Source organism: Ranitomeya imitator, chromosome 2 (genome assembly GCF_032444005.1).
Source record: "Ranitomeya imitator isolate aRanImi1 chromosome 2, aRanImi1.pri, whole genome shotgun sequence".
NCBI lineage: Eukaryota > Metazoa > Chordata > Amphibia > Anura > Dendrobatidae > Ranitomeya > Ranitomeya imitator.
Genome location: NC_091283.1, coordinates 274,124,058 through 274,150,291, shown reverse-complemented (window position 1 = coordinate 274,150,291; position 26,234 = coordinate 274,124,058). Strand labels below are relative to the sequence as shown.

General features: G+C 48.3%; 2 protein-coding genes across 3 annotated transcripts in view; one reads left to right on the top strand and one right to left on the bottom strand.

Moving 5' to 3' along the window:
- Positions 1 to 7,275: 7,275 nt before the first annotated feature.
- WDR45B (WD repeat domain 45B) lies at positions 7,276 to 14,853 on the top strand. The gene is made up of 10 exons (XM_069749265.1): positions 7,276 to 7,477; positions 9,026 to 9,100; positions 11,363 to 11,464; positions 11,551 to 11,638; positions 12,009 to 12,103; positions 12,179 to 12,369; positions 12,550 to 12,635; positions 12,726 to 12,827; positions 13,357 to 13,478; positions 13,646 to 14,853. Exons 1-10 carry the CDS (start codon positions 7,411 to 7,413, stop codon positions 13,750 to 13,752), a joined length of 1,035 nt encoding a protein of 344 aa, XP_069605366.1. The 5' UTR covers positions 7,276 to 7,410; the 3' UTR covers positions 13,753 to 14,853.
- Positions 14,854 to 19,381: 4,528 nt separating this feature from the next.
- Positions 19,382 to 26,234, bottom strand: part of FOXK2 (forkhead box K2) — a 34,316-nt gene continuing 27,463 nt past the window's right edge. The window contains exons 6-10 of one of the 2 annotated variants that reach the window (XM_069749263.1): positions 24,919 to 25,094; positions 22,505 to 22,795; positions 22,199 to 22,408; positions 21,491 to 21,550; positions 19,382 to 20,871 (exon numbers count right to left, since the gene is read on the bottom strand). In XM_069749263.1, the coding sequence (XP_069605364.1) occupies positions 20,666 to 20,871; positions 21,491 to 21,550; positions 22,199 to 22,408; positions 22,505 to 22,795; positions 24,919 to 25,094 (943 nt within the window). In that variant the 3' untranslated portion in view covers positions 19,382 to 20,665. The remainder of the gene's footprint in view (positions 20,872 to 21,490; positions 21,551 to 22,198; positions 22,409 to 22,504; positions 22,796 to 24,918; positions 25,095 to 26,234) is intronic. The other variant, XM_069749264.1, reaches the window with a different exon arrangement.

The window sequence follows — 26,234 nt, the reverse complement described above, 5'->3', positions numbered from 1 at the left end:
ACATTTGCTATGCGCCAGTCCTGCGGAACAGACCCTGTCGCTATAGAGTCACTAAAAATAAGAAATAATGGTTTATCTATTACATTACTTAGTTCTCTTAGTACTCGTGGGTGTATGCCATCCGGACCCGGAGATTTATCTATTTTAATCTTATTTAGCCGGTTTCGCACCTCTTCTTGGGTTAGATTGGTGACCCTTAATATAGGGTTTTCATTGTTTCTTAGGATTTCACCTAGCATTTCATTTTCCACCGTGAATACCGTGGAGAAGAAGGTGTTTAATATGTTAGCTTTTTCCTCGTCATCTACAACCATTCTTTCCTCACTATTTTTTAAGGGGCCTACATTTTCAGTTTTTATTCTTTTACTATTGATATAGTTGAAGAACAGTTTGGGATTAGTTTTACTCTCCTTAGCAATGTGCTTCTCTGTTTCCTTTTTGGCAGCTTTAATTAGTTTTTTAGATAAAGTATTTTTCTCCCTATAGTTTTTTAGAGCTTCAATGGTGCCATCCTGCTTTAGTAGTGCAAATGCTTTCTTTTTACTGTTAATTGCCTGTCTTACTTCTTTGTTTAGCCACATTGGGTTTTTCCTATTTCTAGTCCTTTTATTCCCACAAGGTATAAACCGCTTACACTGCCTATTTAGGATGTTCTTAAACATTTCCCATTTATTATCTGTATTCTCATTTCTGAGGATATTGTCCCAGTCTACCAGATTAAGGGCATCTCTAAGCTGTTCAAACTTTGCCTTCCTAAAGTTCAATGTTTTTGTGACTCCCTGACAAGTCCCCCTAGTGAAAGACAGGTGAAACTGCACAATATTGTGGTCGCTATTTCCTAAATGCCCAACCACCTGCAGATTTGTTATTCTGTCAGGTCTATTAGATAGTATTAAGTCTAAAAGTGCTGCTCCTCTGGTTGGATTCTGCACCAATTGTGAAAGATAATTTTTCTTGGTTATTAGCAAAAACCTGTTGCCTTTATGGGTTTCACAGGTTTCTGTTTCCCAGTTAATATCCGGGTAGTTAAAGTCCCCCATAACCAGGACCTCATTATGGGTTGCAGCTTCATCTATCTGCTTTAGAAGTAGACTTTCCATGCTTTCTGTTATATTTGGGGGTTTGTAACAGACCCCAATGAGAATTTTGTTACCATTTTTCCCTCCATGAATTTCAACCCATATGGACTCGACATCCTCATTCCCTTCGCTAATATCCTCCCTTAAAGTGGACTTTAGACAAGACTTTACATAGAGACAAACCCCTCCTCCTCTCCGATTTTTACGATCCTTTCTAAACAGACTGTAACCCTGTAAGTTAACTGCCCAGTCATAGCTTTCATCTAACCATGTCTCGGTTATTCCCACTATGTCAAAGTTACCTGTAGATATTTCTGCTTCTAGTTCTTCCATCTTGTTTGTCAGGCTTCTGGCGTTTGCGAGCATGCAGTTTAGAGGATTTTGTTTTGTTCCAATCTCCTCACTGTGGATTGTTTTAGAAATGTTCTTACCTCCCTTCTGAGTATGTTTTCCTGGGTCGTCTTTGTTCGAGTCTAATGTTTTTCTTCCCGTCCCCTCTTCTTCTAGTTTAACGCCCTCCTGATGAGTGTAGCGAGTCTTCTGGCGAATGTGTGTTTCCCAGGTTTGTTGAGGTGTAGTCCGTCTCTGGCGAGGAGTCCATCATACCAGTAATTCACACCGTGGTCCAGGAATCCAAATCCTTGTTGTCTGCACCATCGTCTTAGCCAGTTGTTTGCATCAAGGATCCTGTTCCATCTCCTGGTGCCATGCCCGTCTACTGGAAGGATAGAAGAAAAAACTACCTGTGCATCCAGTTCCTTTACTTTCTTCCCCAACTCTTCAAAGTCCTTGCAGATTGTCGGTAGGTCCTTCCTTGCCGTGTCATTGGTGCCAACATGTATCAGAAGAAATGGGTGGACGTCCTTGGAGCTGAAGAGCTTTGGTATCCTATCGGTCACATCCTTGATCATCGCACCTGGAAGGCAGCATACTTCTCTTGCAGTTATGTCCGGTCTGCAGATGGCTGCTTCGGTGCCTCTCAGTAGTGAGTCTCCCACCACCACCACTCTTCGTTGCTTCTTGGCTGTACTTTTTGCTGTCACTTGTTGCTGTGTGCCCTTTTCTTTTTTGCTTGCTGGTATTGCTTCATTCTTAGGTGTGCCATCTTCATCCTCTACAAAGATTTGATATCGGTTCTTCAGTTGTGTGGTTGGTGATTTCTCCATGGTCTTCTTGCTTCTTTTGGTCACATGCTTCCACTCATCTGCTATTGGAGGTTCTCTGACACTTTTTGCACCTTCTGTGACCAGTAGAGATGTTTCTGTTCTGTCTAGAAAGTCTTCATTCTCTTTGATGAGTTTCAAAGTTGCTATTCTTTCTTCCAGACCCCGCACCTTTTCTTCTAAAAGGGCCACTAGTCTACACTTCTGACAGGTGAAATTGGATTCTTCTTCTGGTCGATCTGTGAACATGTAGCACATGCTGCAGCTCACCATGTAGGTTGTCACATCTGCCATGTTGCTCCTAGATCCTGCTGACTTGCTGTGTGTTTTCCTTCTTGTGTAATCTACTCAGCCAAGCTCTCTTGCAATAATGTCCTACAGGCAAAAATTAGCCTCCTGAAGCTTGAATCCCTGGTTTGGTGATGCTTTCGAAGCAGCTGGTCCCGGCTGTACCCAACGATCTTCTAGCTTAGGGAGACTTCGCTTCTCCCAGAAGGCACCTGGAATATGCAAATTAGCCTCCTGAAGCTTGAATCCCTGGTTTGGTGATGCTTTCGAAGCAGCTGGTCCCGGCTGTACCCAACGATCTTCTAGCTTAGGGAGACTTCGCTTCTCCCAGAAGGCACCTGGAATATGCAAATTAGCCTCCTGAAGCTTGAATCCCTGGTTAAATAGTTAAATAGAGCAGCAGCTAACGAATTAACCTCGTCACCTGTGAAACTCAGAAACACCCACCAGAGGAAGTCCAGGGACAGAACCAGCCGAAGTACCATTCATGACCACAGGAGGGAGCCCGACAACAGAATTCACAATACTAAACCCAAGACAGGCACATTTCCCTGTCTACATTGTGCCCAAAGTAACAATATTCAGAAAGGCAGCACTTTTCGTCAGCCCAGGTCTGGTAAGATATTTCATATTAAGAGATTTTTTCACGTGCGAATCATCTTTTGTAGTATACATGATAAAATGTCCATGTGGTCTTCTCTATATTGGTGAAACTATGCAGTGAAAGACAGGATTTCTAAACACAAGTCTACAATCCGGTGCAAAAACCTGTTACTCCCAATCCCAAACCATTTTCATTCCCAAGGGCACTCGGTATCGCAGCTCAGGTACCAGGTGATTGATTCAGTTCCACCACTTAGGAGAGGTGGCAATAGGTCAACATTATTGAAAAAACGGGAAGCGTTCTGGATCCATACATACATCTCAATAAGGATTATGGCCTGATGGCTTTTATATAAGCATTCATGTATAATGTTATTCTCAGGGACTAATTCTTTTTTTCTCTATCCCTCCAGAGTCGTCTTTATTGACCTACGGACACCGCTGAGCACGAATATAGATCTGCACGTTTAGCATCTCTCCACTGCACCTAAGTGTCCGTCAGGAACCAATCTACGTCACCTCTCCAACTGATAAGTGCACCCTGGTACATAGTACGTAGTCATACCCTCCTTTTCTTTCCCCTTCTTTCGCTCCCCTGTGCCTATACATATCTCCAACTCAGTTAGTCACCAGTGACCTCATCCGTTCCATATTTGCTATTTAATTCAAATTCATAACACCCCACCACGGACATACGCCCATATTACGCCCCCCGTTCCAGTACAGGCATAGCTCCATCACTCTCTATGAGTGGAACGCATCTCCTCCCAGCGGTGGAACGCATTGAGCAACACGCCCACTCATGCGTCACTTCCGCACATGCGCAGTACAGTCCGATTCACTTACTGGAAACCGGAACTGCACGCCGACTGGGTCTCTCCCACCAAGATAAAAAGGAGCCTACCTCCCCTTGCTCATCATAAGTTGTTCATGAGTATATCCCGTGGTATTCTCTTGTATATACCTTTGTTTTTTTTCCATGTTTTCCTTTGATAATTTTTTTCCCCATTTATGAAATTTTGATATACTGTATACAGGTCCTTCTCAAAAAATTAGCATATAGTGTTAAATTTCATTATTTACCATAATGTAATGATTACAATTAAACTTTCATATATTATAGATTCATTATCCACCAACTGAAATTTGTCAGGTCTTTTATTGTTTTAATACTGATGATTTTGGCATACAACTCCTGATAACCCAAAAAACCTGTCTCAATAAATTCGCATATTTCACCCATCCAATCAAATAAAAGTGTTTTTTAATAACAAACAAAAAAAACATCAAATAATAATGTTCAGTTATGCACTCAATACTTGGTCGGGAATCCTTTGGCAGAAATGACTGCTTCAATGCGGCGTGGCATGGAGGCAATCAGCCTGTGACACTGCTGAGATGTTATGGAGGCCCAGGATGCTTCAATAGCGGCCTTAAGCTCATCCAGAGTGTTGGGTCTTGCGTCTCTCAACTTTCTCTTCACAATATCCCACAGATTCTCTATGGGGTTCAGGTCAGGAGAGTTGGCAGGCCAATTGAGCACAGTAATACCATGGTCAGTAAACCATTTACCAGTGGTTTTGGCACTGTGAGCAGGTGCCAGGTCGTGCTGAAAAATGAAATCTTCATCTCCATAAAGCATTTCAGCCGATGGAAGCATGAAGTGCTCCAAAATCTCCTGATAGCTAGCTGCATTGACCCTGCCCTTGATGAAACACAGTGGACCAACACCAGCAGCTGACATGGCACCCCACACCATCACAGACTGTGGGTACTTGACACTGGACTTCAGGCATTTTGGCATTTCCTTCTCCCCAGTCTTTCTCCAGACTCTGGCACCTTGATTTCCGAATGACATGCAAAATTTGCTTTCATCAGAAAAAAGTACTTGGGACCACTTAGCAACAGTCCAGTGCTGCTTCTCTGTAGCCCATTTCCTGCACACGCCTGTGCACGGTGGCTCTGGATGTTTCCACACCAGACTCAGTCCACTGCTTCCTCAGGTTCCCCAAGGTCTGGAATCGGTCCTTCTCCACAATCTTCCTCAGGGTCCGGTCTCCTCTTCTCGTTGTACAGCGTTTTCTGCCACATTGTTTCCTTCCAACAGACTTACCATTGAGGTGCCTTGATACAGCACTCTGGGAACAGCCTATTTGTTGAGAAATTTCTTTCTGGGTCTTACCCTCTTGCTTGAGGGTGTCAATGATGGCCTTCTTGACATCTGTCAGGTCGCTAGTCTTACCCATGATGGGGGTTTTGAGTAATGAACCAGGCAGGGAGTTTATAAAAGCCTCAGGTATCTTTTGCATGTGTTTAGAGTTAATTAGTTGATTCAGAAGATTAGGGTAATAGGTCGTTTAGAGAACCTTTTCTTGATATGCTAATTTATTGAGACAGGTTTTGTGGGTTATCAGGAGTTGTATGCCAAAATCATCAGTATTTAAACAATAAAAGACCTGACAAATTTCAGTTGGTGGATAATGAATCTATAATATATGAAAGTTTAATTGTAATCATTACATTATGGTAAATAATGAAATTTAACACTATATGCTAATTTTTTGAGAAGGACCTGTATGTCTGTATGCATTTTTACAGTTACTGAGGAAGGCCCCGGGTTGGGACCGAAACGTCTTTTGTTATTCATTGGGATCAATAAATTCTGTTAGCGGTGAAATATTGAGTGCCGGGTTGTTTAATTTATTTACTAACGGTGGTGCTGACTTGGGTCAGCACGTGATGAATACGGTGTCATCTTGCAGACGTTGATGATCCGGTTCCTGTCGGTGATGAGTCCGAAATGTCTTGCACGGGGTCCTGTGTTCTTTAGGCGGCACGCGTGCACTATTTGCTGACCCATAGCGTTGGGTACCTTGAGCATCAGGAGTCAGCGGGCAAAATACAGTTCTCTGGTCACAGTCTTTGTAAGTGGCAGCAGGGACATTACAGCGCGGACCATTGTCACGGTGCTAAAAGGACGGAGCACCGAACTTCCCTTGCTGCGTGCTGCTTTCTCCCGCCAAGTCTGACTGCCTTTTCACGCGCTTTGCCTTTTTTATCCTAGCCACGCCCCCCTGCTCGAGTGCAAAGGTCGGTCCGGGTCTCCAAGCTTTCCCCCCAACAAAGGTGACAGTCCAGACAGTTCCGGAAACGGCGCAAGAATGGTACCCCCGGTCCTTCTTCTTACATCTGTTCATATTACCTTGTTAGTCTGCTTGGTGAATTACAGTACACTACTACGCCCCTTGTTATGGACTGACCTGATTGGAGTAGTCGTATTGCAACCACTAGGGGCAGCACCAACAGGTAGCAAAGTCAGGGCTAGCCAAAGAGTCGATATACGGAGGCAACAGTATAATCTTGGAATTAAGCTGCAGGTGAAAGGAAGCTTGACTAGAGGCTGGTAGCTCAATAGTCTCACAAGAAAGGGAGTGGCAATGCCAGGTTTGAGTAGTGTGTTCAATCAGGAATCCAGGGTGGAGACAATCAGAAACAACACAGGTACCAGTATCTAGGTTAGCAAGGAACTGTCCAGCGAGCTGAGAAGGAAAAGCTGCTGGCTTCGAATCCCGACACCCCTCTTCCCTGGGTGGGGGAAGGGTACAGCCTGAGGACGGATTCAGGAACTAAGGCAAGGTAGGTGGCCCCGACATCTTCACCATCAGAAGTAATCCGGGGAACAGGGCGAGCTAGGGCGCCTCTATCATTATGGACAGAGAAGCCCCTGGTCCCAACACTTGGCAAGTCGTTACAGCCTGTTGTCATGTTCCAGTGACATACTTTGTGGGGGCCTCATACTATGCGGGGGTCTCATACTGTGAGGGGGACTCAGTGTGTGCGCGGGGGACCTCATACTATGGGAGAATAATCCAGTAATTTGTGTCAGCGTACAATTGCCCGCTGCGGAGAAGCCGCTGTGACTTGTGGTGATCGGCGCCCGGTATCCGCAGTACTGTACAGGTCAGTACATGACAGGCAGCACAATCCGAGTCCGACCTCCTCGTTCTGACTTTCCCGCTGGAATTATGAATCGACTGCTCGGCGCTCCGCATCACGTGCCTGGACGCTCCGCCCACCGGGTCACGTACCCGGGTGCTCCGCCTACCGCATCACGTGCCGGGCGCAGTCGCCGTTCTGCGCTCCACCAGGCGGCCTGCGGAGGCCGGAAGTGGCCGCTGAGTGTCAAGAGACAGAGAGAGAACGTCAGCGGCTCCCGGCGATGATGTAACCGGCGCGGCCGGGGCCCTGACACCGACAGCGGCAGCGGAGCTGCAAACATGAACCTGCTGCCCTCCAACCCGCACGGGAACGGCCTCCTGTACGCCGGATTCAACCAGGACCATGGTGAGAGGGGACCGGAAGGGGGATGGGCAGTCATGTACCGGGGATACAGTGAGGGGGAACGGGGGTCGCGTATATGGAGGAGGGGGAATGGGGGGGATCATGTGTACGGAGGAGGGGGAATGGGGGGGATCGCGTATACGTAGGAGGGGGATCATGTGTACGGAGGAGGGGGAATGGGGGGGATCGCGTGTACGGAGGAGGGGGAATCGCGTATACGGAGGAGGGGGGATCATGTGTACGGAGGAGGGGGGAATGTGGGGATTGCGTATACGGAGGAGGGGGGAATGGGGGGGATCGCGTATACGGAGGAGGGGGGAATGGGGGGATCGCGTATACGGAGGAGGGGGGAATGGGGGATCGCGTATACGGAGGAGGGGGGAATGGGGGGATTGCGTATACGGAGGAGGGGGGAATGGGTGGGATCGCGTATACGTAGGAGGGGGATCATGTGTACGGAGGATGGGGAATGGGGGGGATCGCGTATACGGAGGAGGGGGATCATGTGTACGGAGGAGGGGGGAATGGGGGGGATCGCGTATACGGAGGAGGGGGATCATGTGTATGGGGAATGGGGGGGATCGCGTATACGGAGGAGGGGGATCATGTGTACGGAGGAGGGGGAATGGGGGGCATCGCGTGTACGGAGGAGGGGGAATCGCGTATACGGAGGAGGGGGGATCATGTGTACGGAGGAGGGGGGAATGTGGGGATTGCGTATACGGAGGAGGGGGGAATGGGGGGGATCGCGTATACGGAGGAGGGGGGAATGGGGGGATCGCGTATACGGAGGAGGGGGGAATGGGGGATCGCGTATACGGAGGAGGGGGGAATGGGGGGATCGCGTATACGGAGGAGGGGGGAATGGGGGGATCGCGTATACGGAGGAGGGGGAATGGTGGGATCACGTATGCAGAGGAGGGGGAATGGCGGGATCGCGTATACGGAGGAGGGGGAATGGGGGATTGCTTATATGGAGATGGGTGGAATGGGGGGATCGCATATACGGAGGAGAGGGGCGGGGATGGGGGATCGCGTATACGGAGGAGGGGCGGGGATGGGGGATCGCGTATATGGAGGAGGGGGAATGGGGGATCGCGTATGCGCAGGAGGGGGAATGGTGGGATCGCGTATGCGGAGGAGGGGGAATGGCGGGATCGCGTATGCGAAGGAGGGGGAATGGAGGGATCGCGTATGCGGAGGAGGGGGAATGGTGGGATCCCGTATGCGGAGGAGGGGGAATGGCGGGATCGCGGATACGGAGGAGGGGGACTGGGGATTGCGTATATGGAAGAGGGGGCGGGGGTTTCACCTACATGGAGGAGGGGGGCGATGGTCTTGTGTACACGGAGGAGGGGGCGGGGTCTCGTGTACACAGAGGAGGGGGCGGGGTCTCGTGTACACAGAGGAGGGGGCGGGGTCTCGTGTACACGGAGGAGGGGGGACTAGATGTGTAGGGAACGGGGTTCGTGTATACGGAGAAGGGGTATTAGATGTGTGGGGAACGGGGGGCTTGTACGCGGTGGGTGACTCTTCACGTTCTGTCCTCAGGTTGCTTCGCCTGTGGGATGGAGAACGGCTTCCGGGTCTATAACACCGATCCGCTGAAGGAAAAGGAGAAGCAGGGTAAGCGACTGTGTGATAAGTATGTGCCCCCCCCGGCCTCCTCCATATAGGTACGCCCCGCTGAGGGCGTCTTCCCTGCTAGCTCCTGTGGTGTCAGACTCCGCCCTCAGGACTACACATAGCAGATATATGATGGCGGGGCATCAGGGGGCGGAGCAGGAAGCTAGAGTGAGGGGGGGGCATCAGGGCGTGCAGGAGGACACCAGTGCGGGGAATGGGGGGGTTAGTGGTGGCACCAGGGGCAGAGCAGGACACCAGCGCAGGAGGCGGTGCATGACACAAGCGTTGGGGTACCAGGGGGCAGGGTAGGACAAGGTGGAGGGGTGTGCAGCAGGACACCTGGGGAAGGGATCAGGGGGTCGAGCAGAACATTGGGGAAGGGATCAGGGGTGATCAGGACACCAGGGGAAGGGATCAGGGGGCCGAGCAGGACACCGGGGGAAGGGATCAGGGGGCCGAACAGGACATCGGGGGAAGGGATCAGGGGGTGAGCAGGACACCGGGGGAAGGGATCAGGGGGTGAGCAGGACACAGGGGGAAGGGATCAGGGGGCCGAGCAGGACACCGGGGGAAGGGATCAGGGGGCCGAGCAGGACACCATGGGAAGGGATCAGGGGGTGTGCAGGACACCGGGGGAAGGGATCAGGGGGTGAGCAGGACACCGGGGGAAGGGATCAGGGGGCCGAGCAGGACATCGAGGGAAGGGATCAGGGGGCCGAGCAGGACACAGGGGGAAGGGATCAGGGGGCCGAGCAGGACATCAGGGGAAGGGATCAGGGGGTGAGCAGGACACCAGGGGAAGGAATCAGGGGGCCGAGCAGAACATCGGGGAAGGGATCAGGGGACCAGTGCGGGGAATGGGGGGTGGCACCAGGGGCAGAGCAGGACATCAGCGCAGGAGGCGGTGCATGACACAAGCGTTGGGGTACCAGGGGGCAGGGTAGGACAAGGTGGAGGGGTGTGCAGCAGGACACCTGGGGAAGGGATCAGGGGGTCAAGCAGAACATTGGGGAAGGGATCAGGGGTGATCAGGACACCAGGGGAAGGGATCAGGGGGCCGAGCAGGACACCGGGGGAAGGGTTCAGGGGGCCGAACAGGACATCGGGGGAAGGGATCAGGGGGAAGGGATCAGGGGGTGAGCAGGACACAGGGGGAAGGGATCAGGGGGCCGAGCATGACACCGGGGGAAAGGATCAGGGGGCCGAGCAGGACACCATGGGAAGGGATCAGGGGGTGAGCAGAACATCGGGGAAGGGATCAGGGGGCCAAGCAGGACATCGGGGGAAGGGATCAGTGGGCCAAGCAGGACACCGGGGAAGGGATCAGGGGGCCGAGCAGGACCCAGAGGGAAGGGATCAGGGGGTGAGCAGGACATCAGGGGAAGGGATCAGGGGGTGAGCAGGACATCAGGGGAAGGGATCAGGGGGCCGAGCAGGACATCGGGGGAAGGGATCAGGGGGCCAAGCAGGACATTGGGGGAAGGGATCGGGGTGAGCAGGACATCAGGGGGCCGAGCAGGACATCGAGGGAAGGGATCAGGGGGCCGAGCCGGACACTGGGGGAACGGATCAGGGGGCCAAGCAGGACACTGGGGGAACGGATCAGGGGGCCCAGCAGGACACCGGGGGAAGGGATCAGTGGGCCGAGCAGGACACCAAGGAAGGGATCAGGGGGTGAGCAGGACACCGGGGGAAGGGATCAGGGGGCCGAGCAGGACACCGGGGGAAGGGATCAGGGGGCTGAGCAGGACACCGGGGGAAGGGATCAGGGGGCCGAGCAGGACACCGGTGGAAGGGATCAGGGGGTCGAGCAGGACATCGAGGGAAGGGATCAGGGGGCCGAGCCGGACACTGGGGGAACGGATCAGGGGGCCGAGCAGGACATTGGGGGGAGGGATCAGGGGGTGAGCAGGACACCGGGGCAAGGGATCAGGAGGCCGAGCCGGACACTGGGGGGAACGGATCAGGGGGCCCAGCAGGACACCGGGGGAAGGGATCAGGGGCCGAGCAGGACACCGGAGGAAGGGATCAGGGGGCCGAGCAGGACACCGGGGGAAGGGATCAGGGGGCCGAGCAGGACACCGGGGGAAGGGATCAGGGGGCCGAGCAGGACACCGGGGGAAGGGAGGGAGCAGGATACCAGTGCCGAGGAGGGGGACAGTGCGCAGTAGGACATTAGTGTGGGGGGACCAAGGGGTGTGAAGTCACCCACCACTCGCCCCAATCAGATCCAGACATTAACCCTTTCATCTTTCCGGTCAGAGTTCATGGAGGGCGGCATCGGATACGTGGAGATGTTGTTCCGCTGTAACTATCTCGCTCTTGTCGGAGGAGGGAAGAAGCCGAAATATCCACCCAACAAAGGTGAGACCCTCAGACACCTCCCAGGCGCCTCCCTCGCGGCCTCTCATTTGCGTTAGTCTTCACTCCCTGTGCTCTGACACTTCCAGTTATGATCTGGGACGACCTGAAGAAGAAAACTGTGATTGAGATCGAGTTCTCAACGGAGGTGAAAGCCGTGAAGCTGCGCAGGGACAGGTACCACAGTGGGGAGGCTGCGCAGGGACAGGTACCATAGTGGGGGGGCTGCGCAGGGACAGGTACCACAGTGGGGGGCTACGCGGGGACTGGTAACCACGGTGGGGGGCTGCGCAGGGATTGGGGATGATGGAGACTCCTGGGTGTGTGATCTGGGCCTGGTAATGACTATGGGGGCTGCAGGGGCGTGGACTAGTCCTAACTGGGGGCCAGAGTGGGAGCTGTTGGTGATGACAGTGGGGCCCGTGCAAGGACTGGGGAGGGGTTATTAATGACTGTAGGGGATGGTCTTTGCCTGATAATGGTGGCGGGGGCTTCTGAGGGGGCGGTGCAGGGGCTGTAGGGCACTGACCATTGGCCTCTGTTGTAGGATTGTGGTGGTGCTGGACTCCATGATAAAGGTCTTCACCTTCACTCACAACCCCCATCAGCTCCACGTCTTCGAAACCTGCTACAATCCTAAAGGTGAGGAGCGGGGGGCCTCCTCCGTGGTGGACCACAACCTTCATCATCCTGACGCTGTCACGTCTTCCCCTTCAGGTCTGTGCGTGTTGTGTCCGAACAGCAATAATTCATTCCTGGCCTTCCCGGGGGCTCACACCGGCCACGTGCAGATCGTAGACCTGGCCAGCACTGAGAAGCCCCCCGTGGACATCCCGGCACACGAGGGGGTCCTGAGCTGCATTGCTCTAAATCTACAAGGGACCAGAATCGCCACCGCGTCGGAGAAGGTGATGTCTGTAGATGGCGCCGAGGATCTGCAGGATGGATTAGTAATGTCTGCTCCGCGTGGGCGGGCCTTTATGCCGCTTGTGCCCCGCAGACAGGACTAACCGATGCCACATACGTGTGGTGGTAGCCCCTCCGCTGCCTCGTTATGGGGGCTGACGTCTGTGATTCCCTCCTTACAGGGAACTCTCATTAGGATATTCGACACGACGTCCGGCCATTTAATTCAGGAGCTGCGCAGAGGATCACAGGCCGCCAACATCTACTGGTGAGTGTGACGGGCATGAGTGAGGGCTGCTGGGTAATGGGGCAGCGCCTAGCACTCTGATTTGCTGACGAGTCTGCGTTTATATTGTAGCATAAACTTCAATGAGGACGCCTCTCTGATCTGCGTCTCCAGTGATCACGGGACGGTGCACATTTTTGCAGCAGAGGATCCCAAGAGAAACAAACAGTCCAGGTAATCGGAGGGGATCACGGCTGAGGATCTGGAACATTGTATCTGGAACATTGTATTTGGAGGGATGAAAAGAACTGCAGCCACCACTAGGGGGAGCTCACTGCATATCTATGGACACAAGGGCCTAAAGCCACCATTAGGGGATGCTCACTGCATATCTAGGGATACAAGGGGCCTCAGCCACCACTAGAAGCTTACTGCATAGAGAGGGAGATGAGGGGCTGCAGCCACCACTAGGGGGAGCTTACTGCATAGAGAGGGAGATGAGGGGCTGCAGCCACTAGGGGGAGCTTACTGCATATAGACAGGGAAATGAGGGGCTGCAGCCACCGCTAGGGGGAGCTTACTGCATATAGAGAGGGAGATGAGGGGCTGCACCCACTAGGGGGAGCTTACTGCATATAGAGAGGGAGATGAGGGGCTGCAGCCACCACTAGGGGGAGCTCACTGCATATAGAGGGAGATGAGGGGCTGGAGTCATCACTAGGGGGAGCTCACTAATAAGTGCCTGTCTTCTGTCTTGTTGCAGTTTGGCCTCCGCCAGTTTCCTCCCCAAATACTTCAGCTCTAAGTGGAGCTTCTCCAAGTTTCAGGTTCCCTCTGGATCGCCTTGTGTTTGTGCCTTTGGAACAGAACCAAACTCTGTCATAGGTGAGCATGGCCTGTGGCTGGTGTGGCACCCCGGTGTTAGTTGGCATTATTTTCAGAAATAAGCCCCGACGCACCTTCCAGTCTTCCTCTGCTGTGATGGTGGCCAGCACTGGTCGCTGCAGCTCTGGCTGTGACTGGAGTCTGACCTCTCGCTCTCCTCTTTACAGCGATCTGCGCGGACGGCAGCTACTACAAATTCCAGTTCAACCAGAAGGGCGAGTGCACGCGAGACGTCTACGCGCAGTTTTTAGAAATGACGGACGACAAGCTCTGAGCCTCTCTGGACTCCATGGCGGCAGTAATGTGGGGGGCTTCACTCCAAAAACTGACTGAAAAAACTCCATGACACTTTTTCGTTCTGTCGTTACGTTTTATCCATGATGTCAGCGCGGCGACGCGTTTCACAGCCGTCAATTATTATTTTTCCATTTCTGCCACTGACTGCATTCTGGAATGTTCCAGATCAATCACACAACGCAGTATTAACAGTAACGTACCAGACCCCGTAACATTATATATGTGTAACATGCATCATCCAGGAGGAAAACTCCCATCGGGCGCCGCTCTGCGTAGGGAAATGGACGGGTAGCAGTGCAGCTTGTACCTAGTCCTGCAGCTCATGACTGTGGACCGTTTCGTGCTGCTGCGTTTAGCTCCCAGAGCATCGCTTCACCACAAACCGTTACTTAAAGGGGTGCTCCAGTTAGATCTAACACTGGTTGCTAAAGTCCAGAAATGTATCCTTATCAACCAGACTCCCATAAAGTCTCCATTTTTGTACATGCAGCTGCAATACCAGAGTCGGCCTCCGGAGTAGAGGTGGCGCTGTTTCCAGGAGCTTGGACCGTATACTAACACATCCACTAATGACGGTCCACCCTCCTTATACTGGAGCAGCGGCGATCCCGCGGGGGAAGGGATCTTGTACCCGACATTAATACTAAACCTTTGCTGTAGATTTTGGGACGTCGTTTCTGCATGTGGCTTTAGTGCAATTAATCAGAAATTTGGTTTTCTTTGTTTTTCCCTCTTGTTTTGCACAAATGTTTGTAAGATGTTAATGCTTTTTAATAAAAAAAAAAAACAAACAAAATTACATGATCAGATGTTCTGCAGCCATGGATCTACCCCTCTGCTCCTCATCTCTCAGCCTGCAGACACATGAAGGATGCTTCATCGTCCACATTTAGGAAACAGGATACTGCAGCTTCATCCCCTCCTCCACGTATAGGAAATAAGCTGGAGATAATGCAGCTTCATCCCCCTCCTTACAGGGAATTACACCAAGGTTATTGTAGCTTTGTTCCCCTCTAATTATAGGAAATACACAGAAGATACTGCAGCTTCGGTGCATTTCCTCCAAGTGGAGGAGGGGGACGAAGGTGCGGTATCTTTGGTGTGCTTTCTATAAGTTGTGGAGGGGAATAAAGATACTGCAGCTTCACCCCCTCCTCCACTTGTAGGAAATGTACCAAAGATCCTGCAGCTTCATCCTCCTCCTTACAGGGAATACACCAAGGTTATTGTAGCTTCGTTCCCCTCTAATTATAGGAAACACACGAAGATACTGCAGCTTCATCTCCCTCCTCCACTTGTAGGAAATACACTGAAGATACTGCAACTTCATCCCCCTCCTCCTTACAAGAAATACACCAAGGTTATTGTAGCTTCGTTCCCCTCTAATTATAGGAAATACACGAAGATACTGCAGCTTCATCTCCCTCCTCCACTTGTAGGAAATACGCTGAAGATACAGCAGCTTCACCCCCCTCCTCCACGTATAGGAAACACCAAGGATACTGCAGAATCATCTCCTTCCTCCACTTATAGGAAATACACTGAAGATACTGCAACTTCATCTCCCTCCTCCGTGTATAGGAAATACATATAAGATACTGCTGCTTCATACTCCTCTTCTTACAGAAAATGATACTGCACCTTCACCCCCCCCCCCCTCGTAACAGCAAATATACTGAGATGCTGCATCCTCCTCTTGTATCAAATACACAGAGGATACTGCTGCTTCATACTGCCCCCCATAAACAAATATACCGAGATGCATCCCCCTTCTTGTATCAAATACACTGAAGATACTGCAGAAGCATCCCCCTCTTCTGTATCAAGTTCACAGAGGATACTGCAGCTTCATTCCCCTCATCTTATAGGAATTACACCAAGGATCCTACCGATGCATCCCCCCCACTTACAGCAAATACACTGAGGAAGATTGTGTAGCTTCATTCCCTCCCCCCCCCCCCCCTCTTGTATCAAATACACAAATGATACTGCAGTTTCATCCCCCTCCTCCCTTAAGAATGAAAATGCATCTTCCAACTATATCCCAGTTTCATCATGGCCTTCGAACCAATTTACGGTAACTCCAGAAAACAAAAAAGTTGTAATTGTGATATTGATGATTGCGCTTTTTTTTTTTTCTGTTAAAACTGATCAAGTAAGAGTAAAAAAAAAAAAAAGTTGATCTTGTGTATTTCTAATCCAGATGTTTTTTGCCTTATCTTTGATTTTCCACCACCTTCATTAACCGCACATGAACCATATTGGAGCTAAAAAGAAACCGATAAATCGGGGAATTTGCTTCAATCGTTCCTCATCATTTTCTACATTTCTGCTTTCCGTCAGTGAATGGTTAGATGTCCCCCATGCGTTTATCCTCACAGTGTAAGATTGAGAGGACAGACTCCAACTGCACATATTTTGGACCCAAAAAAAAAAAATACTTGTAATTGCAATTTCCACGATTCTTTTTATAGAGCCTGCAGGCGTTTTCATACATTGCAGGCTGCTCAGTGCAAAACCTGACAATTCATTTTGGGACCTTCTGGAGTAAAAATCTCCTCTAACATCTTCACAAGTTACATAAATTATAAAGGTTCATGATCTCATTCGGTAAGATAATGTGATTGTAATTCTCGCTGCATTTGCTTTATTGAGAAATTCTGTAGTGTCAGCCTTGAATGATACCTCCAAAGCACTTACAGGAAGTCGGGGCACGGCTTTGGCGTTTTATAGGAAGTCGGGGCGCGGCTTTGGAGTTTTACAGGAAGTCAGGGCGTGGCTTTGGAGTTTTACAGGAGGCCGGGACGCGGCTTTGGAGTTTTACAGGGAGCCGGGGCGCGGCTTTGGAGTTTTACAGGGAGCCGGGGCGCAGCTTTGGAGTTCTACAGGAAGCCAGGGCGTGGCTTTACCTTTAAACAAAATTGGACTGGGCTTTGTTTTCTTCAGGAAGTAGGCATGATGCTATAGTGCATCATCAGGAATAAAGGGAAGGAGGGGAAGAATAGCCAGCAAAATGAAAAAGTTCCGAAAGGTACATAGGCAGATAAAGTGCCCTAAACCAGCCCCCATTGAGATGGGGCAACCTATTACATATTCCGCGATTGGGGTAGGGTTACATATATGCAATGATCCACTGAGGCAGACCTTCGCTCTAAGGATAAACAATAAGAAACCTAGTGTGAAAGATTTAGCACTGAGCAGCCTGCAATGGATGGGAACACAGGCAGACTGACAAAACACCATTTGTTTCAAAGCACCTAAAGGTTATGCAAACTTGTGCAATAGTTTTTACACCCTATGTCTGAAGTTTTTTTTCTTTAATTGATTTTGCTGGATTTCTACATTAGCTTCGTCTTTGAACAAAGCAGGAAAACAAGATCGACTCTGAAGACCGAGATTACCAATGTAAAAAGTTGTCACCAAGCAGCCATGTTTCCTTGTCTTCAAGTGGCAGAGCCAAGAAGTCCATAAGCCCAAGTATAATTCCCCCCCCCCATCTCCAAATAACAAACAATCAAAAAAATTTAAAAAATATTTATATTCTTGGGCCATGATCAGCAAGGAGTATGAAATTTTGCATGAAGCGTAAAAATCCAGTTTACGACAAGCACCTGGCAGGGCTAAATGGCAAAGACGCATCAGACGGGCAGCAAAGGATTTTGTCGTCATCACAAGAAGCTTCCAGAGCAGATATTATAGCGTTCCCACGTTTTACAGACATCAAAAACAGTCCAAGGGTCCATCAAAGGCTTGAATGTTGATTATGATTAACATTTTATATGAAAGTAGAAATAGAAAAATACAAAAAAAAAAAAAAAATTAAATCAAATATTTAATAAAAAAGAAAAATTATGTTTATTAAATGGATTTAATTTCCTATGGGGATAAAAAAAAAAATGAACGAAATTGAGAAAAAAAAATGATGAAATTACATCAAATAAAAAATAGAAATAAGAACACACTAAAGAAAAAAAAAAAATAGTAAAAAACCCAAATCGTGAGGAACTTTAGTCAAATATTTAATAAAAAAGAAAAGAAAAGCACTAAAGCAAAAACAAAAAAGGCATAAGGAAAGTAAAATAGAAAATGGGAATAAAAAAACTAAAAAATAAAACAAAAATATACAAGTAAAAAAATCATGAGGAAAATAAATCAAATATTTAATAAAAATGGGAATAGAAAGAAAACAAAAACACAAAATATAAGTATAAAAAAATAATAAAGAAATGAAAAACAATAAAAAAGGGATTTTAAAACGGGAGAAATACTCAAAACAAAAAAAAAAAAAAAAAATCACAAGGGAAAAAAAATATATATTTATTATGAGGAAATTAAATCAAATAAAACTGGGGATAAAAAAAAAAACGCGGAAATTGAAAAAAATACCATAAGGAAATTAAGATGAAATAAAATGGTAATTAAAAAAAGAAAAATCAAACACTGAAGAAAATATAGGTATATAAAAAAAAATTCATGAGGAAATGAAATCAAAGATTTAATTTAAAAAAAAAAAAAAAAGAAAAGCACTAAAGAAAATACAAAAAAAAAAAAAAATCATAAGGGAACTAAATAGAAAAAATGGGAACAAGACAAAGATAACCGTAAAGAAAAACGCAAATCGAAAAATATGCAAATAAATAGAAAAGAGGAAATTACATCCAATATTTAATAAAAAATGTGAATGAAAAAACAAAAAGATAAGCACTGAAGAGAATATAAGTATAAGAAAAAAATTCATGAGGAAATTAAATCAAATATTTAATAAAAATCGGGATAACAAAAAACACTAAAAAATAAAATCTAAAAATCTACAAATAAAAACTCATGAGGACATTATATTGAATATTTAATAAATAGGAATAAATAAAAAAACACTAAAAAAATAGAAAGTCATAAAGGAAATTATCAAATATTTATAAAAAAAAAAAAAAAAAAAGGAATAAAAAACAAACCTTCCAAAAATTTGAAAACAAATTTGAAGTCATTCCCAATTGGGCACCAACAGATGATAGGATCCCCTCGTCTTTGGGACCGGTGGGGTCCCAGCCATTCCCAAGATATCAGTTATCCAAGAAGAACCCTTATAGGACCTATTCATACAGTGCAGTAAAATGTTGCTGCAATTATCCTCCCTACAAATCAGAGGGGATGTTTTGAAAAATTGTGACAAAACCGTGAACATTTTCCTGCGATTTTTGTGACAATATACTAAGATTTGGCTCCACCGTGGAAAAATACTCAAAATAAATAAAAAAACAAAACAAAAGACCAGAAAATTGAAGTGGAAAATACGGTTCATGTAAAATATCATACTCCAAGGTTTATTACAGGTCAGGATTATAAATATTTTAATGGTTGTAGGTAACAACAAAAAAAATAATATATCTATGTATATATAAATAAGAGCCTCCATTTTTTCATCCTTTCTCCATTCGTTTTCATGGCAGCTCACGGTTTATAAAGAAAAATATAATTACAAATGTAAAAAAAAAAAAAAAAAAATCCAATTTTGTGGGCATTTTCCCTTTAAGCAGCACGGATTACTAAAATAAAAGAAAGAATTGCGTGCCGGTCGCGGGAAAATTAGACGCTGCAAGAGAAAAGGGTTTACAGTTCCAGTGTTCTGCGTTTTTTTTTATTAATTTTTTTTTTTTTAATTTACCCTCGACACTTATTTTTTTACTATTTTTTTCTCATTTATTATTTTTTGTTTTCTTCTTGAGGTTTGGAAATTTTTTCTTTTTTTTTTTCTAAATGGGACTTGAACAGCAGCCTTTTGCCATTTAAACATACACAATATTAAGCAAGATATTTTTTGTCATTTTTTTTTTCTTTAACCTTAGAAGTAAAAGTTTTTTTGTTTTTTTTTAGGGTGGAGGAGAAGGGGGCAGGAAGGGGATAAGATGGGTAAAATTAGGCCAGGGCACAGAACAAGGAAGGGAGGATGGGGGAGAAGGGACGAGGAGTTAAGTGCAGCTCTGATCAAAACTGATAAGTTTCTTTCTTTGCAATTTGTTAAATGTCTCTTACAATAATTTTTCTTTTTTTTTTCCTCCCGCTTTTCTTCTTTCGTTACATGCACGCTCAACAAAACAAAAAAAAAAACAAACAAAAAAACCAAAAAGGACTTTGATCACCACACGTGGCAAGAAAAAAAAATTGCTAAATGTAACAGAAAAAAAAAAATAGAAAAAAAATTCTACATTCAGTTCCTCAAAATTTAGAAAATAATTATTTTTCCTTGATATTGAAGTGACTGGAAATTCTGAAATGTACGACCCGTTGACTTGCAGACCGGAAGTTTTTTTTTTTTTTCAGGTTTGTGTGATTTATAAAAAAAAAAAAACAAACAAAAAAAAAAACTGGGAGTAGACGACGTGTTGTGCGAGTCCAGAGGAGCAGGAAGGCTGTAGCTGCCGATCGTTGAATAGTTAGTTTCCCTTTAAAAAGGAAAAGACGTTGAATTGTGACTCCCGTATTCAGCCCATATCGAGCGATGGCCAGAAGAAAAAAAAACCTTAACGGAGGGTGGGGTGTGTAGTCAAAGCATCCAACATTTCTCTTTAAGTTTTCATACAGCGGGTGAATAGAGAGGCGGAGGATTATCCAGGTAGAGGTGACAAAAAAAAAAAAAAAAAACGAAAATAAAAGTTTCCAAAAACTTTTTCTGTATTTTCTCCAGTCGTGATCTAGGCCAACCCCAACTTCTTTAGTGACTTTTCACCCCACTTCCACAATTGTTTTTGGCACCACTGAAGCTGCAAGTGTTTTCCTTTAAATGGAGGTCACTTCCAGAGAACGAGGGGAAGGAAAACCGGAAGGAACGAAAGAAAAGAAAAAAAAAAGAATGGATGTTTTTTTTCTCCTGTGTGTCGGGGGAGGGCGGGTTCCTATTTTTGGTTGTTGTCTTGTTCATTGGACCCCTCCGTTTTCTGGGCGCTCTCGTTTATGGATATGACTAGGGCCTCGGCGCGATCTTCCACCCTGATTCTCTTGAGTTCGGGCTGGTCGTTCTGGTCTCCGTTTTGCCTCTTGGTGGGGAGGGAGGCCGATGCCGAGGCGTGGGTTGCCAGCATGTGCAGGGGGCTCGCTGCGGCTGTAAGGGGGGGAGAGAAGAGAGTGAGTTATACTCTGCACTGACAGTCAGACACCTGTTCTGGGAACGAACAGAGGCGCCTCTTGTCCCCGTGGGTCTATGATGAAGTGACTGCCGTTCTGTGCCTACATTCCCTCTGCAGCCCTGTGTTGCCCTAGTAACAGACTACAAACGACAACTTTGTAGTCAGATCCTGCTTCTGCTCTTACGTTTTTCGTGGGACCTATCAGCCATATCTACACACAACACAAAAAAACAACCTTCTCCCAATAAAAGGACATACTAGTCATATAAGCTCTGGGTGCATACACTCTTAAAGGGGTGGCCCAGGAAATAAAAAAAACAAACACATACATGATCCTTAAAGTTCCATGACTGTTGATGCCAGGTGTCCCAGTTGTCAAACTCCCAGGTCAGAGCTGTGAGAAGGGGGCTGGATGAATGGTGGCAATGGAAGGGGGCAGGCTCAGCTACAAAACTGAGCTAGGAGCAGAGCGGATCTCTGACAAATGGGGCACCCGGCAGATGACGACCTCCTCCTGGGAGACCATGACCCCGGGGGGACATTTTAACACCAGCCCCGACTATTATAACACAAGACAGACACAGCGGATCCTACCTCGGGCTCCATTTCCTCTCCACTGCCAGGGGCTGTCAGTCAGGGAGTAGCTGGAGTTTGCTGAAAAAACACATCCAGCTGAAGATCGGGATCTGAAGACGGGGCCAATCACTCGCCCCGCCAAGACGCAATCAAGTCGCGTGATTTGACGAGAGGACATTAAGTCTAAGGCCGGGATCACACATGCGAGAAACACGTCCATGTCTCGCATGTGAAATCCAAGCTCTGGCACCGACACTGTGGAGCGGAGCGTGCAGCCGCATAGGAACACATGGAGCCGCACGCTCCGCTCTGGAGTGCCGGCACCAGAGCTTGGATTTCACATGCGAGACACAGACGTGTTTCTCGCATGTGTGATCCCGGCCTAAGCGGACTTACAGGAAACCGTCAGCAGGACGGGAGCCGTCTTATTAACCCCTTTCTAACCTACTCCCGAATATAGATTTTGCTTACCGGTTTCAATATTTCTGCTTCCAATGGAAAGACATCACATCCTCACAGCTGAGGGTTTGTTACAATTGCATCCAGTCCAGGGATGTTTGTTACAATGTATCAGCGCAGGTAAAATGGGTTGTTTGTTGATACAACTGTAACAAACCATCAGCTGTGAAGTGTCGGCTCTGTACAGGTTTACAGCAAGCAGAGATGTTGACAAAGGTGAGGATCTGACACAGATCTATTGGTGGCAGCCCGTCCCCGGCTCCTTACCGGTGGTGACCTGTCCTTGGATGGCGGTGGTGATGGGCAGGACGTGTGTCCCGTTCTGTGTGACCGCTTTGATGGGGAGCTGGTGTTGACCTAGAGGCGCTTGCTGCACTATGGTGACCGTCTGGAGGGGGGTGGACGTCGGGGTCTGGATGATGCGGCTAGCCGTGCCGAGCGCTGGGTGACCGATGGCGGGAATTGCTTCTACTTTGACTGAAAAAACGACAAATGATCATCGTTCACTGACAGCAAGCAGGGGCCTGGAAAAACAGATGAAATCCCCCCTAATAACCAGGAGGCAGCACTGACCTTTCACCTCTTTGTGATCACCATTCTCTTGAGGCTCTAGTTTGGGTTGGGCTACGACCGCGGCTTGTGCTACCACCGCCTGCCCGCCGACCGTGTAGGTGTTGACAGGAGTGAGGCCCGAAACGTTGGTGACCGACACGGCCGGTATCTGGTGAACCACGTGCACGGTCTGCATCACCGTCTGCTGGGACGTGGTGACGGGTGTGGCCACCGTGTACGTAACCGGCTTTATTGTTTGCGGGAGCTGCCGTTGCACAGTGATGAGGACTGGCTGGCTGGCAAGGGGGGATCCTGTCCCAAAAAAGAGAGATGTGATAAGATCCTGTCTGCAGCCACCACTAGGGGGAGCTCCCTGTATACAGATACATGAGAAGATCCTGTCTGCAGCCACCACTAGGGGGAGCTCCCTGTATACAGATACATGAGAAGATCCTGTCTGCAGCCACCACTAGGGGGAGCTCCCTGTATACAGATACATGAGAAGATCCTGTCTGCAGCCACCACTAGGGGGAGCTCCCTGTATACAGAGATACATGATAATATCCTGTCTGCAGTCACCACTAGGGGGAGCTCCCTGTATACAGAGATACATGATAAGATCCTGTCTGCAGCCACCACTGGGGGGAGCTCCCTGTATACAGAGATACATGATAAGATCCTGTCTGCAGCCACCACTAGGGGGAGCTCCCTGTATACAGCGATACATGATAATATCTGTCTGCAGTCACCACTAGGGGGAGCTCCCTGTATACAGAGATACATGATAAGATCCTGTCTGCAGCCACCACTAGGGGGAGCTCACTGTATACACATATACATGAGAAGATCCTGTCTGCAGCCACCACTAGGGGGAGCTCCCTGTACACAGAAATACATGATAATATCCTGCCTGCAGTCACCACTAGGGGGAGCTCCCTGTATACAGAGATACATGATAATATCCTGTCTGCAGCCACCACTGGGGGGAGCTCCCTGTATACAGAGATACATGATAAGATCCTTTCTGCAGCCACCACTAGGGGGAGCTCCCTGTATACAAAGATACATGATAATATCCTGTCTGCAGCCACCACTAGGGGGAGCTCCCTGTATACAGAGATACATGATAAGATCCTATCTGCAGCCACCACTAGGGGGAGCTCCCTGTATACAGAGATACATGATAAGATCCTGTCTGCAGCCACCACTAGGGGGAACTCCCTGTATGCAGAGATACATAAGATCCTGTGCAGCCACCACTAGGGGGAGCTCCCTGTATACAGAGATACATGATAAGATCCTGTCTGCAGTCACCACTAGGGGGAGCTCCCTGTATACAGAGATACATGATAAGATCCTGTCTGCAGTCACCACTAGGGGGAGCTCCCTGTATACAGAGATACATGATAAGATTCTGTCTGCAGCCTCCACTAGGGGGAGCTCCCTGTATACAGAGATACATGATAAGATCCTATCTGCAGTCACCACTAGGAGGAGCTCCCTGTATACAGAGATACATGATAAGATTCTGTCTGCAGCCACCACTAGGGGGAGCTCCCTGTATATACAGATACATGATAATATCCTGTCTGCAGCCACCACTAGGGGGAGCTCCCTGTATACAGAGATAGATGATAAGATCCTGTCTGTAGTCACCACTAGGGGGAGCTCCCTGTATACAGAGATAGATGATAAGATCCTGTCTGCAGCCACCACTAGGGGGAGCTCCCTGTATACAGAAATACATGATAAGATCCTGTCTGCAGTCACCACTAGGGGGAGCTCCCTGTATACAGAAATACATGATAATATCCTGTCTGCAGCCACCACTAGGGGGAGCACCCTGTACACAGAGATACATGATAATATCCTGTCTGCAGCCACCACTGGAGGGAGCTCCCTGTATACACAGATACATGATAATATCCTGTCTGCAGTCACCACTAGGGGGAGCTCCCTGTATACAGATACATGATAAGATCCTGTCTGCAGCCACCACTAGGGGAGCTCCCTGTATACAGAGATACATGATAAGATCCTGTCTGCAGCCACCACTAGGGGGAGCTCCCTGTATACAAAGATGCATGATAAGGTCCTGTCTGCAGACACCACTAGGGGGAGCTCCCTGTATACAGAGATACATGATAAGGTCCTGTGTGCAGCCACCACTAGGAGGAGCTCCCTGTATACAGAGATACACGATAAGATCCTGTCTGCAGCCACCACTAGTGGGATCTCCCTGTATACAGAGATACATGATAAGATCCTGTCTGCAGCCACCACTAGGGGGAGCTCCCTGTATGGGTGGTGTTATTGCAGTCACTGGAGCTTCCCCTAGTGATGTTGCAGGCAACATTTGTGTGAATACAGGGGTCCGGATCTCTGTATGACTCTTTATTAGGACATTACGTATGTACGTGCAGCTCTCTTATTACCTGGAGCGCTCTGTGCAAACCGTGCTTCCTGGATGACTGCGAGCTTTGGTTGGATGGTGCTGGGTTCAGGGTCCATGGGGACCGGGGAGCCCTCTCTGGACAGGCTCTCTGGAGTCTGGACGCCACTTGAATGTGCAGACAAGACTCCCGAGTGGTTGGGAGATGCTGGTGCACTCCTGGGGGTGCGAGAAGCCACAATTATACAGCAATCGGGGGTAATGCCGTCACACTGGACCCTGCTTCTTGATGGGAAGGTTTATATACATTGTTTTAGTCATCCGATAATCCGGCACCTCTCAGGTCTCTTGGATGCCTAATTAAAGGAATTTGACTACAACATTCTGAGCACACGGAGGACGGCCATTAGATTGCACAGTAAGAAGCACTCTAGGTGGGAGGCAAAGGGGACAGCTAAAAAAAAAAAAAAAAAAGAGGATAAAATGTGTGGATAGGAAAGAAAAAAAAAAAAAAAAAAGCGTGGGCCAAACCAGAAAAGGGAAAGAGAACGTGGGCCAAACCAGAAAAGGGAAAGAGAACGTGGGCCAAACCAGAAAAGGGAAAGAGAACGTGGGCCAAACCAGAAAAGGGAAAGAGAACGTGGGCCAAACCAGAAAAGGGAAAGAGAACGTGGGCCAAACCAGAAAAGGGAAAGAGAACGTGGGCCAAACCAGAAAAGGGAAAGAGAACGTGGGCCAAACCAGAAAAGGGAAAGAGAACGTGGGCCAAACCAGAAAAGGGAAAGAGAACGTGGGCCAAACCAGAAAAGGGAAAGAGAACGTGGGCCAAACCAGAAAAGGGAAAGAGCGAGGGTCAAACCAGAAAAGGGAAAGAGGGCGTGAGCCAAACCAGAAAAGGGAAAGAGCGAGGGCCAAACCAGAAAAGGGAAAGAGGGCGTGAGCCAAACCAGAAAAGGGAAAGAACGTGGGCCAAACCAGAAAAGGGAAAGAACGTGGGCCAAACCAGAAAAGGGAAAGAACGTGGGCCAAACCAGAAAAGGGAAAGAGCGAGGGCCAAAAGAGAAAAGGGAAAGAGGGCGTGAGCCAAACCAGAAAAGGGAAAGAGGGCGAGGGCCAAACCAGAAAAGGGAAAGAGGGCGTGGGCCAAACCAGAAAAGGGAAAGAGAGCGTGGGCTAAACCAGAAAAGGGAAAAAAAGGAAAAGATTGCAAGTCAAACAAGAAAAGGGAAAAGTGTGGGTGCAAAGTAGAAAAGCGAGTGGGAAAAAAAAATAAGTGCATGGGGGAATAATGGCCAAGAAGCGGCGGTGGATGAAAGGGGAAGCTGCTTCCTGGGATAAGCGAGGACACAGGCGAGAAGC

Coding starts and splice junctions, on each gene's coding strand:
- WDR45B (XM_069749265.1), top strand. CDS start 7,411: ATGAACCTGCTGCCCTCCAACCCGCACGGGAACGGCCTCCTGTACGCC. Junction 7,478..9,025: donor CGGATTCAACCAGGACCATG/GTGAGAGGGGAC, acceptor TTCTGTCCTCAG/GTTGCTTCGCCTGTGGGATG. Junction 12,636..12,725: donor CAGGCCGCCAACATCTACTG/GTGAGTGTGACG, acceptor TTTATATTGTAG/CATAAACTTCAATGAGGACG.